This window comes from Myotis daubentonii, chromosome 1, assembly GCF_963259705.1.
Source record: "Myotis daubentonii chromosome 1, mMyoDau2.1, whole genome shotgun sequence".
Lineage (NCBI taxonomy): Eukaryota > Metazoa > Chordata > Mammalia > Chiroptera > Vespertilionidae > Myotis > Myotis daubentonii.
Window position 1 is genome coordinate 156,548,475 of NC_081840.1, and position 14,010 is coordinate 156,562,484.

Genomic DNA, 14,010 nt, shown 5'->3' on the forward strand with positions numbered 1-14,010 from the left:
AGACTCACTTTCTCCTTCAACTCTAAAGAATTTTACTTTGTTTTTTGGAAAAAAAAATCAACCTGCTTCTCCTCTTTGAGAAAATCATCCTACAAGGCTGCCTGATTCTCACTCTGGGTTTAAAATGAAAGTCAAAAACAGGAACTGCTTTCTAACAGAAGCCCGTGAAGCTTCAAGAGCCAGCTTTTTCCTCCCCTACTTTTTGAAAGGTATTATTCCAAGCGCACAGAAATCACTGTTGGACATGTAGAAAAATTTCCAATGCTACATAGAACTTTTCCACAAAAGTGAGCTACAAACCTTGTGAGAAAATAATGAAAAACAGCACCTCTCTACTCATACCACACAAAGAAAAGAGTGAACATTCTTGTTGATATGAACCTGCAGGGAAAAAAATCTCTTCATATATTTTCTTGAGTCTGCCGCCCAAGTCACAGTTTGGGAAAATTGAGTTCAGCAATTTATAAGCCCCATTGTGTGGTCTGTAAAAAGATATTGAAACATGGTTTCCCAACTGATCATAAGACCAATCTAAAATGCCAAAAGAAGAAAAAAACAACAACACAAAAGAAGATCAACTTTAAGGAAAAATTCATTCAACTAAGAAAGGCTAAAAGGTTAAAATTATATAACTTATGATTCTATCGTTTATGATTAACAGTTACGTTTATCAGTATTAAGTGTAACAGAAAATTGAGATAAAAACTAAACTTTCATATTTTCACAAACCAAATCAGCATCAAGCCTTAAAAAAATGGGAACTAGTTTATATAAAGGAATAAAATAATACATGCAATATTTTCATTATTACCAAGAAGGAAATAATAAAAATGTTTAAGAAAGAACAACCTCTGCTTTCTTTGTAAGCATAAAAACAGGTCATTTCTCAAAAAATCTTAGGATGAAAAGTAGTTTTAATTAAGGAATGGCAGCTGGACTTGACATTACAAGCAGTACCTTTACGGTAATTATTTTGCTTCAGTGCTTTTCTCTATGTAAATAAGGAAGAACTGCGCTATCACTGAAGCAACCTAAGCAAAGCAAAACTGCCACCATAGTCTTACATTCTTTTCCTACCTTATCAAAAAGTTGAAAGGTTGAAATTTAGGGATCTTGGAAAACAACAAGTCAGCAGACTATATCCAGGGTAAGTAATTCTTATTCCAAATCAAATTGGAGTTAGACAATGTTGGGGCAAGCAAAAGATGAGAATTCTTTCTGAATATGTATCCAATGGTTACTAACACAAAACATTATTTTAATTTCCTAAATTAGAAGCAAACGAAATCAATATATTCATGGAAAATATCAAAATACCAATATAAGTTTTCATAATTAAGAAGCCTATCAGAAATATAACATTTTTAAAACTTGCTCTCTCCCAACACTACAAAATAAAACCAAATGCATATACATACCATTTGCATTATTCATGCATCCCTCTAGAAATGCTATGCCAGATAAATTAATTTCCAGAACTTTTAACATGACATGCACAAGAGTATTATTTTATATTGATGTTTCACAAGCAAAAAGTTATTTCAAACTTATGATTTAGCAAAAGAGAGCCTTCTGAAATTTGGTTTAAAAATTATTAAACTAGATATAGTCTTTTTAAAATAATTTAAACATAACCTTTAACCCCTCCCAATAAAAAACCCCAATGTTATTCAACTAGGTAATATCAAAGATAATTTTAGTCATGGTTCTAAAATGTACAGTCTTCCAGACAACTCATTTGTTTTGAACAAATATTTCAATATTACATTTTCTATCCAATAGACTGAGCAGTGTTTGAAATGTGGTTCCTTATACACAAAAGCATGTAAATGTTATACGGCAATATATTTCAGGCAGAGGTGCTTAGGCCAAAAGGAATTATTAACAATGTAAACATAAAAACTGGTTTAAAATATTCATGAGAAAGCAGGAGAAATACCACTGCTAATACCGTTGTTATTGAATGAACAAAATGTTTTTAGCCCTTTAAAAATAGACTTTTATTGGGAGAGGTGGAGTGAGGGAGTGGTGGGGAGATGAAAATGAGGCAGCATCAGATCCAGGACTTAATTTAAAAAAAAAAAAAAAAGAAAGAAAATCAAGCTTTGATCTCAAGCCACTTCATGCTGTCCACAGAAGGCCAAACCATTCAAGCCAAAAGTCATGCATGTATTTTCCTAAATTCAAGATAAAAAATAAAGAAAAACAAAAACAAAAATTCATACCTCTCCAGATGGCTTCTCATTTATAGGCTAATGTATAACATTGATAAATTGAACAGAGATCAATAATTTTGTCACTTTAAGAACAGCTGTATAAATTTAAACTCAGAAATAAGACAATGTAACATAAAAGCAGGGATTCATACCTTGTAGCCACATCTTTCGTAATATGCTTCCTCTTCTTTTTTTGCAAGTTCACTACGCTTGAAATATTTTTTATTTTCCTATTGAAGAAGAAGTGAGTTAATAAAATATCCTTGCATAAAATTTAGTGTCCCCTAATCAACAACCTGAAAACACTCTTCAGTTTTTCAAGAAATGGTAAAGGTTTTTGGTTGCATAGAAATTATATTGATTTCCTGAACACAACACCTGTACTCAACCTCTAAATTTGAAGTACATATTTTTCTTGCAGTATCATTTTAACAGGCATATCCAATAGCAAAGAGAAAACAATATTTCCCAAATGTTCACACTTTTAATTTCCCAATATTTGAGTTCAGTGATAATCTCTACAAATGTATTTATTATGAACCACATAATATAGAATGCTTTAGGTTTTTTTTTTCCATCTGAAGTAATCAAACAGAAATTATGGTATCTATAGCTAACATCTTACATCTCATTACCAAGAGAGTTCCAAGAGTGTGTGCAAATTCTTTTCATCATCTAAAAACCCTACTATATCAATTAATTGTATTTCATTATTCTTAAAACTGAATTAATCAATTCTTAAAATAATCTAGGCATAGAATGGTTTTAGAGAGTCTTTTTATTTAAAGACAGTTTAAAGGCATTTGTTTTAATATGACTTGATGTCAAAAGAGACAAGCTCTAAATCTATTATAATGGTGGAAAAAAACATTAGTTCTTCCTACACTAGTACTATATATAAAACTATCCATGCTGTTAAATCTACAGTCACTAATTCGGAGGCTTGTTACTATCTACAGCTCTTATTCCATTGATGACTTGACTCAAAGACGCTGCCTTGCCTTGGTCAGTGTGGCTCAGTTGGTTGAGTGTTGTTCCATGCACCACAAGATGGCGGGTTCGATTCCCGGTCAGGGCCAGGGTGCAGGTTTGAACCCCAGTTAGGAGGCAGCCAATCGATGTTTCTCTCTCACACTGATGTTTCTCTCTCCCTTCCTCCCTCTCTAAAATCAATAAAAACATTTTTTAAAAGCTACTGTCCTACTTTATTAATAGTAATTATAATAGTACCTCAACACTACCTCAGGTATTTAGCACCTCATAATCCAAAGCCAATTCACTCAGACAATGACCATAATGGATGCTAAGACCATTACAAGAAAGGCTGATGATGAACAATGGAAAGACCAGTCTGCCAATACTTGAACCCACTGATCAAATTTGACATCAAGAAAACATTATGCCCAACTGGTTTGGCTCAATGGATAGAGCGTTGGCCTGCGGACTCAGGGGTCCCGGGTTCGATTCTGGTCAGGGGCATGTTCCTTGGTTGCGGGCACATCCCCAGTGGGGAGTGTGCAGGAGGCAGCTGATTGATGTTTCTCTCTCATCGATGTTTCTAGCTCTCTATCCCTTCTCCCTTCCTCTGTGAAAAAATCAATAAAATATATTTAAAAAAAAAACATTATGCACCTCCCTATGTGATACACATAAAAGTATACAGCACCACTGATACAGCATTTTTAAAAAATTCTTTATTGTTTAAAGTATTACATGACTCCTTTTTCCCCACTGACCTCTCCCCGCCCATTCCCGCCCCCCGCCCAGCACAGGCCCTCATCCCCCTATTGTCTGTGTGCATTGGTTATGCTTATATGCATGCATACAAGACCTTTGGTTGATCTCTTACCCCCTCTTCTGCCCTCCCTTTAAGGTTTGACGGTCTGTTCGATGCTTCTATGTCTCTGGATCTCTTTCTATTCATCAGTTTATGCTGTTCATCATATTCCACAAATGAGTGAGATCATGTGATGCTTATCTCCCTCCGACTGGCTTATTTCATTTAGCATAATGTTCTCCAGGTCCATCCATGCTATTGCAAATGGTAAGAGTTCCTTCTTTTTACAGCAGCGTAGTATTCATTGTGTAGATGTACCACAGGTTTTTAATCCACTTATCTGCTGATGGGTACTTAGGCTGTTTCCAAATTTTAGCTATTGTAAATTGTGCTGCTATGAACAAAGGGGTGCATATATCCTTTCTGACTGGTGTTTCTGATTTCTTGGGCTATATTCCTAGAAGTAGGATTGCTAAGTCAAATAGGAGTTTCATTTTTAATTTTTTGAGGAAACTCCATACTGTTTTCCACAGTTACTGCAAGAGTCTGCATTCCCACCAGAGTATATGAGGGTTTCCTTTTTCTCCACATCCTCCCCAGCACTTGTCGTTTGTTGATTTGTTGAGGATATCCATTCTGACAGATGTGAGATGGCATCTCATTGTCATTTTGATTTGTATCTCTTGATTAGTGACTTTGAGCATGTTTTCATGTCTCTTGGCCTTCTGTATGTCCACTTTCAAAAAGTGTCTAGTATTTAGGTCCTTTGCCCATTTTTTTATTGGATTGTTTATCTTCCTTTTGTTAAGCTGTATGAGTTCCCTATAAATTTTGGAGATTAACCCCTTATCAGATGTAACATTGGCAAATGTGTTCTTCCATACAGTGGGCTCCATTTCATTTTGTTGTCCATTTTCTTTTGCTGGGCAGAAGCTTTGTATTTTGATGTAGTCCCACTTGTTTATTTTCTCCATTGTCCTTGGAGATATATTGCTATGAGATATGTCTGATATTTTGCTGTCCATGATTCTTCTAAGATTTTTATGGTTTCCCATATTATGTGTAAGTCTTTTATCCATTTTGAGTTTATTTTTGTGTGTGGTGTAAGTTGGTGGTCTAGTTTCATTTTTTTTTTGCATGTTTCTGTCCAATTTTCCCAACACCATTTACTAAAGAGACTGTCTTGACTCCATTGTATGCTCTTGCCTTCTATGTCAAATATTAATTAAGCATAATGGCTTGGGTTGATTTCTGGGTTCTCTGTTCTGTTCCATTGGTCTATATGTCTGTTCAGTACCAGGCAGTTTTGAGAACAGTGGCTTTGTAATATAGCTTGATATCTGGTAAGATACAGTATTCTTGCCAAAAAGATAAATATGAATCTAATAAAATATTTAGGTCTAACTTCCAGTTTACCAGAAATGTAGGGAATAAAAGACAAAACTAAATAACACCTAAGGAAACAATGAAGCACTGAAAAGTTTTTACAAACTAGCCCCACTTTCTCCAACAAGTTAATGGCATCAAGAAGGGGTGGAACTGGGGGGAATAAAAATGTTCTCAATGAAAAGAAACCAAGAGTCATAATAAACAAATGCAATGACTGCAGTTTGTGTGGGTCTGATTCAAACAAACCAACCATAAAAAGATATATATACCCATATTTTAATTCAATAGGAGATACTTGAACGTGAAAGGAGTACCTGATGATATTAAGGACCTAATTTTAATTTTGTTTAGGTGGCACTTTGTTTATGTAAAAACATTTTTTTAAATGACTTTAGAGAGAGGAAGGGAGAGAGAGGGAGAGAAGCACTGAGGGGCATCGATCAGTTGCCTTCTGCATGTGCCCCAACCAGGGATCGAACCCGCAACCCGGGCATGTGCCCTGACTGAGAATCAAATCCACCAACCTTTGGTGCATGAGACAATGACCCAAATGAGCCACACCAGCCAGGGCTATATAAAAACATATTCTTATTTTCTAGAGTTACCAATCTTTAGGTGAAGGGGTAGACAGGGGCTCATTATATGATTATGTTTTTGTGTATGTTTAAAACTTTTGTAATAAAGTTTCTTAAAGTCCATAAACTCAATAAACATCTACACATACCAAGCACAGCTTTATAGATTTAACGATGAAGAAGATATTACCTGGGGTAAGGAAAGAATGGTATCATCTGAATATCAAAACTATCATGAAAAGGTAGAGCTAATATTAATCCCATAGTAGAGGTAAGAAACCTGAGCATTGATTAGAAAGATTAGAGAGGAAGGGAGAGGGATAGAGAGATAGAAACATCAATGAGAGAGAAACATCGATCAGCTGCCTCTTGCACACCCCCTACTGGGGATGTGCCCGCAACCAAGGTACATGCCCTTGACCAGAATCAAACCTGGGACCCCCTTCAGTCCACAGGCCGATGGCTCTATCCACTGAGCCAAACCGGTTAGGGCCCCCAAATGATATTTCAGCATCATAAACTGCTCTTTTTGAGTATGTAGCAGGTAATTTACATATTTCAAATAAGTTGACAAACACATATGGTATCCTCTCAAAAAGAGCAGATGTAAAGGAAGAAAGTAAAAGGACCCTCCAGGCCAGAGTCCATGACTACTAGGGGCCCAGTGCATGAATTCGTGCACCTTGAAAGGAACTGTGGGCCGTGAGGCTGCTGTGGATTTGATTCTCAGTCAGGGCACATGCCCGGGTTGCGGGTTCGATCCCTGGTCTCAGCCCATCCTCCGCACCCCCACCCACCCCCTGCCCATCACATCCCACTGCGGCCCCTGCTCCTGCTGCCACCACTCCCATGTACTGATGGCACAGAGCAATGGGGGCTGGCGTCAGCAGCGGGTGCAAGCAGGGCCAGCACGGTCAGTGGGTGTGAGTGACAGCTGCTGCCCTGATCGCCCCTCAGGAGCAAGGGGAGGTGGAGAAGCCCTCAGGGGTGATCAGGGCCAGCAGCCATAGCTCGCATCTGCTGACAGCGCCAAGCGATTGGGACTGGCATTGGCAGCAGGTGCGAGCAGGGCCAATGTCGGCAGCATGTGCAAGCACCAGGCGGGACTGTGGCACGCAAGAGCAAAGGATTTTCAGTAACCACCAGAAGTTTGCCCTGATGACAGCAACCAACACCCCGCCTTGGTCTGGCGCCCCTGCTCACCCGCTCCATCATCCTGCCATGGCCAACGCCCACCATGTTCCACGCGTGCCCCGTGGTGGTCAGCACACATCATAATGACTAGTTGTTTGGTTGTTCGCCATTTGGTATATTTGCATATTAGGGTTTTATATATATGGATGATATCTTTTACTTACATGTCTCAATTTCATTGACACACCTAACAAAATCTTAAGCCTAGAATATCAATTCTCAAAATGTGGTTCACAGGCTTCTGGGTGTCCCCCAGATCTTTTCAGAGCTTCTGTGAGGTCAAATTTATTTTCACAATAATACTAAGATGTTATGTGCCATTTTTTCACTGTGCACACACTTATACTAATGGTACTAAAGCAATGGTGAGGAAAACTACTGGAATCTGAGCATACATAAAGGCTAAGGACCTTATTTATGTAGCAGTGGTCACTGTATTCCTCACCACCAAGCACTGCCAGGAAAATAGGCCAGTTTCTCTTTTGTCTTGATAAAGTACAATTTTGCTAAATCTCAACCCTTAAGTACATAGCCTTTAAATATTTGATATGATGAAATAATAAGATATGAAACATACAAAGCACTTCTGCTACGTAATAAAGTAGGATCATTGTCTCAAAGAAAAGCACTTGTGCAACTGATTATTCAGACTTGCATAGTAGACATTTTCTTAAAACTGAACAAAGCAAGCCTGTCAGTCACTTTAAGGAAAACAATGACAGTACTTATCATCTATGATAAAATTCCATCTTTCAAGCGAAAATTAGAATGGTGGGAAACATGTATCCATCACTGTGAACTTGATGGTTTCCCAATACTTAACGGTTTTTCTGATGAACTAAAAATAGTATTAGTGAACGTGATTTATTTTATATCATCTAATGAAATATATCGACATTTATAAGATCTGCTGAACTCAGCAAACCATGTCACAAAGGCAAGATGTTACAAAATCATGCACAAGCAGAATACCTATGAGCAGAACAGATCAGAACAGATGTAGAGCAGAATATATCAGTGGATTTTATATACAAAAAGTCATTGATATGTGTCACAATCCAGTCTTAACTAATCTTTAAGAAACTTACCATTTGTCTATTTTTGGTGTAATATTAAAGGAGAACCACAATTATGTGAAAAGGTTATTAAAATACTCCCTTTTCCAATTACTTATCTGTAGGAGGATGAAATTTCATCACATAATTGAACAAAAACAGCATATTGCAGCAGGTTGAATGGAGAAACACGAAAGAGAATCCAACTATCTTCTAATATGCCAGAGATAAAGAGATCTGCAAAATTGTCAAATATACCACTCTTCTCTCTAAATTTCTTTTGTTTTGGAAAAATATAGTCAATTTTCATAAAAATGTATTATTTATGTTAACTTATGATGGATTTCTATTGTATTTCTACATGGACTATATCTAAACATTTTTAATTTTCTCAGTTTTAATTTCTAATAGAGTCATTATCAATAAATACACCCTACATAAACAAAAGTTCTCCAGAACTATCAATAAAAAATCTGTGAAGGGATCCTGAGACCAGTAAGTGAGAACACTGTCCTTGAAGACTCTTCCTATTGGCATTCTCCCCACCTGCACCTAGTGGGCCTTTATAAATGCAGGGAGCCCACTTGGGCCTCAGTGGGATTCACTGATCCAGGTGTAATTCACTGTTCAGTTTTCTGTCCTATTGTCTATACTGATCATAACCCATTCTCTCAAACCTCTTATCCCTTCATTTCTCCCCTCACTTTCAGCAAATGACTAAGCCAATCTACAAAGAAATGAAAAGCCATGAAACAAGAATTTCTCCAAATTCCTCCCAGCACCAAACCTTACCTGGATCTGTACCAATCCCTTCATCATTTCAGAATGGAAGGGGAAACCATCCTCCTAGTTAAAGCCAATCCCTTCCAAATGTACTCCATCAATTCCTGCTGCCTTTCTCAGGGATGTCTCATAGAAGACTGTTGCAAGTAAAGGGGTAAACAAGTGTGAGGAAAGGCAAGTTCAAGGAACTGAAAAAGTTCAAAAGTTCAGTAGAGCCAGGAGGTAATGGCATGGAGATTTTCACCAGCATCGAAATTACTAGGTTTTTTTCTTCTTCTATTTTTTGTTTTTAAAAATTACTAGTTCTTGACCTTTTTGAGTCAAAGATCCCTTTAATAATATCATACACAGGAGAAAGGAAAGAGGGGGCATTTATATTATATAACTACATGCTAATTTTTTTATAAAATTTCAAGAAGCTGATGGATATTCTGAAGTCCATCCAAAGGCTGCATTTCAAAAACCCTGAAATAGATGGTAACTGAAATCTAGAGGTGGCTATAAAATTAATATAAGAGAATATTCAGTGTGGAGAGAAAGTGGCCTAGGCCTGAACTTTATAGAAAACCCACATTTACGGGACAAAAAAAATCACACACACACACACACACACAAAAAGAAGAAGTCTTTCAAAAAGATCAAGAATAAGCAGCCTGATAGGTCGAAGGAAAAATAGGAAGCTGTGGCAGAGGAAATGCCAAGGGAAGAATGAAGGAGGACGACCAGCCAAGTGTGTCAAATGCTGTTGTTAGTCAGGAAAATGGAGGTCACTGTTGTCACAGTATCACTGTGGGGGCAGAAACCAGTTTGTATCTGGTGAAGGAATGAGTGAGAATTAAAATTTATTTTAGGAAGCTTGGCTATGCCCTAGCAGGTTTGGCTCAGTGGACAGAACATCGGCCTGCGGACTGAAGGGTCCCAGCTTTGATTCCGGCCAAGGGCACATGCCCGGTTGTGGGCTCCATCCCCAGTAGGGGGCATGCAAGAGACAATCGATCAATGATTCTCTCTCATCATTGATGTTTCTATTTTTTTCTCCCTCTCCCTTCCTCTCTGAAATTAATGAAGAAAGAAGAAAGGGGGGGGGGGGGAGCAGCAGCAGCAGCAGCAGCTTGGCTATAGCCCAGCTGGTGTGACTCAGTGGTTGAGCGTCAACCCATGAGCCAGGAGGTCATGGTTCGATTCCCGGTCAGGGCCCATGCCTGGGTTGTAGGCTTGGTTCCCAGTGGGGGGCGGGCAGGAGACATCCAATCAATGATTCTCTCTCACCATTGATGTTTCTATCTCTCTCTTTCCTTCTCTCTTCCTCTCTGAAATCATGTAAAATATATATATTCTTTTAAAGATTGGCTATAAAGAAAAAGGATGCTGCTTAAAAACACACACACAACAACAAACCTTTTTAAAAATGGGAGAGACATTTTTATGTTTCATTGCTGATGGAGATAAACCAGTAGACAGACTAAAGATACAGGAAGAAAGGGGATAAGTAATACTAAGGTTCCTGATGATGCAAAAAAAGATGAGCTGGGATCCAATGTGCAGGTAGAAGTTTTGACCCCAAGCTGTAACTGATATCTCATTCTATTCAACAGAGAAAAAGAGCAGAGATTTCTGGCCTTTTGGCTTCTTTTTTTCTGTAAAATTGAATGCATGCATGGTCTTTAAAGAATCAAGCATTACTGTATTTTTAATCCTCTGAGGCAGAGTGTAGTATCATGCATATGAGAAACATCCAATAAATATAATTCTACACAAATCTTCATAACTAATAACTAATGAAACTTCTAATTATGTCCCAACGGCCTAGTTTTCCACATAAATGAGGTGTTGCATTAAGTGCAGATTCACCAAACCCGGGGCTCCAAAGCATTGGTATTCAAGCAATTACCTCACAGTAGTTACACCAGACAGAGTTTTAGGAAGGTGACAGGCGGCTTAGGAGGCTTATCTTAGGAGCTTCTGCAGTTTAACAAAGGGGCAGTCACAAGGTGTTTACTATTTCAACTGTCAGACTAACAATAAAAAGCTAGGACATCACTTGAAATGACCAAGAATACAGGTGTTTTCCAGCTAAAGATAGGGCAATGAAAACCATTCAGTGATCTCCAATCAGCATTTTTTTTTAATGAAACAGAATGGATTAAAATAATAAAACAAATTATAGGATCACATGTGATTAAGGTAAGAATTATCTCATGAAACTTTTTTCATATATATCAGAACAAAATATAAAAAAATATTTCTTGCCCTGGCTGGTTTGGCTCAGTGGCTAGAGCGTCGGCCTATGGACTGGAAGGTCCCAGGTTCGGTTCCGGTCAAGGGCATGTACCTTGGTTGCAGGCACATCCCCAGTGGGGGGTATGCAGGAGGCAGCTGATCAATGTTTCTCTCTCATCGATGTTTCTAACTCTCTATCCCTTTCCCTTCCTCTCTGTGAAAAATCAATAAAATATATTTTAAAAAAATATTTCTTACTGTGGCTGGAGCAGTGAAAAAGTATGAAAGTTACTGACACTATGATGCAGAAAGATAAAGGCTATATAGTAACAGTTTCTATACAGTTATAAATTACACAGCTATAAATCAAAAGACTATTCCCATGCATACAAGAAAAGATGTCTGGTTACACATAGTCCCTTATACAGGCACGCCTCGAAGATACTGCTGGTTAGGTTCCAGAACACTGAAATAAAATGAGTGCTGCAATAAAGCGAGTTGTAACTTTTTTGCTGGTGGAGGGTCTTCACCTTACATTGTAAAAGATGCAACATCTGTGGGGGGCAATAATGTGAAACACAAGATAATGAGGTATGCTTGTATTATTCAAGAGCACTCACTTACCTGATCATGCATATACGTGCATTATAAACCTGGGGGGGAGGAGGGGGAGCTCAGCTTTTCGTGATTCAATTTTCCCTCTAAAGTACTTAAATTTCAACATCCCGGCTTTCCTAAAACCAGCTATGCATTCCAACATCTAAATTACTTTTTTCAAATACTCTCAAATCACTTACCTGAAGAAAAAGGCCTCTGAAGATAGTAAGTTACAAATATGGGTAAGCTTTCCCCTTCTATCTGCTAAATAATATTCTATTAAAGGAGCTCTATATTGCTAAGTATTTTTAAAGTTTCATCCACCAAACAATTCCAACTTACACTACATCATATATATTAATACTACATTCCATCCAAGGACCTAAGCAGATATTCTCGAAGTGTGGTCCTCAGACCCCCGGGATCCTGAAGATCCTTTGAGAGTCTGTGAAGTCAACTATTTTCAATACTAAGGTACTGTTTCCCTGTACCTTCTGTGGTCATCTGTACTGAGGGTGAAAGGCAATGGTAAGTCTCCAGGTGCCTTGGCAAGTATCCCTAAAGCACTTCTCCTTTCTATGGAAGTATGACAAGAAAGCACTTGCGTGATTAAACTGCAAGCTAAACCCGCTGCTTTTATTGTGGAATATCATTTTCACAGGAAAGAATATCTACAAACTATACTAACTCAGACTCAACTTCCAAAAAGTGAACCTGCCACTTCTGGGAAACAACTGATAGTATTTGCTGCCTATGATAAAATTCCAGCTTTCAAGTGAAAAATAAAATTGCGGAGATCTTAGACCTGCCATCATGAGCTTGACGGCGGTCCAATACATAAAGAAATTTCTCGTGATGTCCCTGTTGATATTAAATAATGTAATTTTAAAAATATGGTGTAATGAAATATGGTGTAATCAACATCTGGAAGATCTGCATAACTCTGAACCAATACTTTCAAATAATCAATGAATTAACATATAAATACCTTTAAAGCGTCTCAGTTTTCATTTGTAATACAGTAAAATATCGATAGACACTAAAACAAAAGCCTTTGGGGATCCTCACTAATTTGGAAGAGTGTAAAGGGGTCCTCAAACCAAAAGCTTTGAGAACCGATGATCTAAGTTATTGTTATGCAACGAAGTAATGGAGATCAACTTAAGGAAGTTCCTAATCTTCCTCCTCTTTCTCCCCTGTTTCTCCAACAGTGTTAGCCTCCCTTTCCGTGAAGAGCTGACCGACAGACCGACCTTTCTATGTGTATTGCGGGCGGGGGGGATAGAAAATGTAACAAATAACCGGTTTTACTAGTCGGAAGGAATCAGATACTTTAAAAAGACTAATTCTGAGCCTGCCCTTCCTCCAGGCTTCAGCTGGGCACAAACCCTGAGTAACACCATACAGGTGAGGGACAGGCGAACTGGGGCAGAATTCCGAGGAACACCGACAGGTGGGCGTGCGGTAAGGCGCTGAGAGCCTGCGCGGGAGGGAGGGGCAAATGTGTGTGTGTGGGGGGGGGGGTCTGCCAAAATCCTGGGTTTTCCTGCCACTCCTCCACTTTCTCCTGAGGCTGCCGAGTAGGGAGTGTAGGGGAGAACCAGGGGAGGGAGGGGGGCCCAAGGGGAGGCTCTCGCTGACCCCCGGCCTCCCGCAACCCTCTCAGTACCAGTCCCGACTCCCGGGCGCCCCTCTGGCCGCCCCCCCTACGCACCCCGCGCCACGACCCCAGGCTCCTCACCACCAACAGGTTCCTGTCCTCCACCAGCTGCCGCTTCCGGAGGATCTCCGACTTCAGAACGTCCATGTCGTCGCCCGGTGTAAGCTGGAGGCCCTCTCTCCGGCTCCTCCGGCCGAGCCTCACCCGGCCGGGCGCTGCGGTGCACGTAAACACTGTAGCCCAAACACTAGCGCTTCACTGACAGCAGCCGCTTCCGGCGGAAGCTGAGGTGAGTGACGGGCGGAGAGAGAGCACCCAGGGCGCCCGTCGTTGACGGAGCCGCCGTGGAGGAGCGGCCCCTAGCGGCGCCCTTGGGCAAAGCGCCCGCAGTGTTCCCTTAGAGGCGCACAAATCAACACAAGTCTTCTGGATTGTGCGGACGTCTACCCGCTTCGTTTTAATGGTGATATTATACCTGCTAGTTCAGGCCCAAAAACCTCCTAGCAGAAGACCTCAGTTATGTTCAATAAGACCAAATCCTTAC

General features: G+C 39.4%; 1 protein-coding gene across 5 annotated transcripts in view; it reads right to left on the reverse strand.

Moving 5' to 3' along the window:
* Positions 1-13,733, reverse strand: part of PRPF18 (pre-mRNA processing factor 18) — a 36,443-nt gene extending 22,710 nt beyond the window's left edge. The window contains exons 1-4 of one of the 5 annotated variants that reach the window (XM_059663582.1): positions 13,548-13,693; positions 8,999-9,126; positions 2,369-2,446; positions 2,226-2,252 (exon numbers count right to left, since the gene is read on the reverse strand). In XM_059663582.1, coding sequence (XP_059519565.1) covers positions 2,226-2,252; positions 2,369-2,446; positions 8,999-9,025 — 132 coding nt within the window. In that variant the 5' untranslated portion in view covers positions 9,026-9,126; positions 13,548-13,693. Of the gene's footprint in view, positions 1-2,225; positions 2,253-2,368; positions 2,447-8,998; positions 9,127-13,547 lie in introns of all 5 variants that reach the window. The other 4 variants (XM_059663564.1, XM_059663585.1, XM_059663575.1 and 1 more) reach the window with 4 other exon arrangements.
* Between the last annotated feature and the right edge of the window lie 277 nt (positions 13,734-14,010).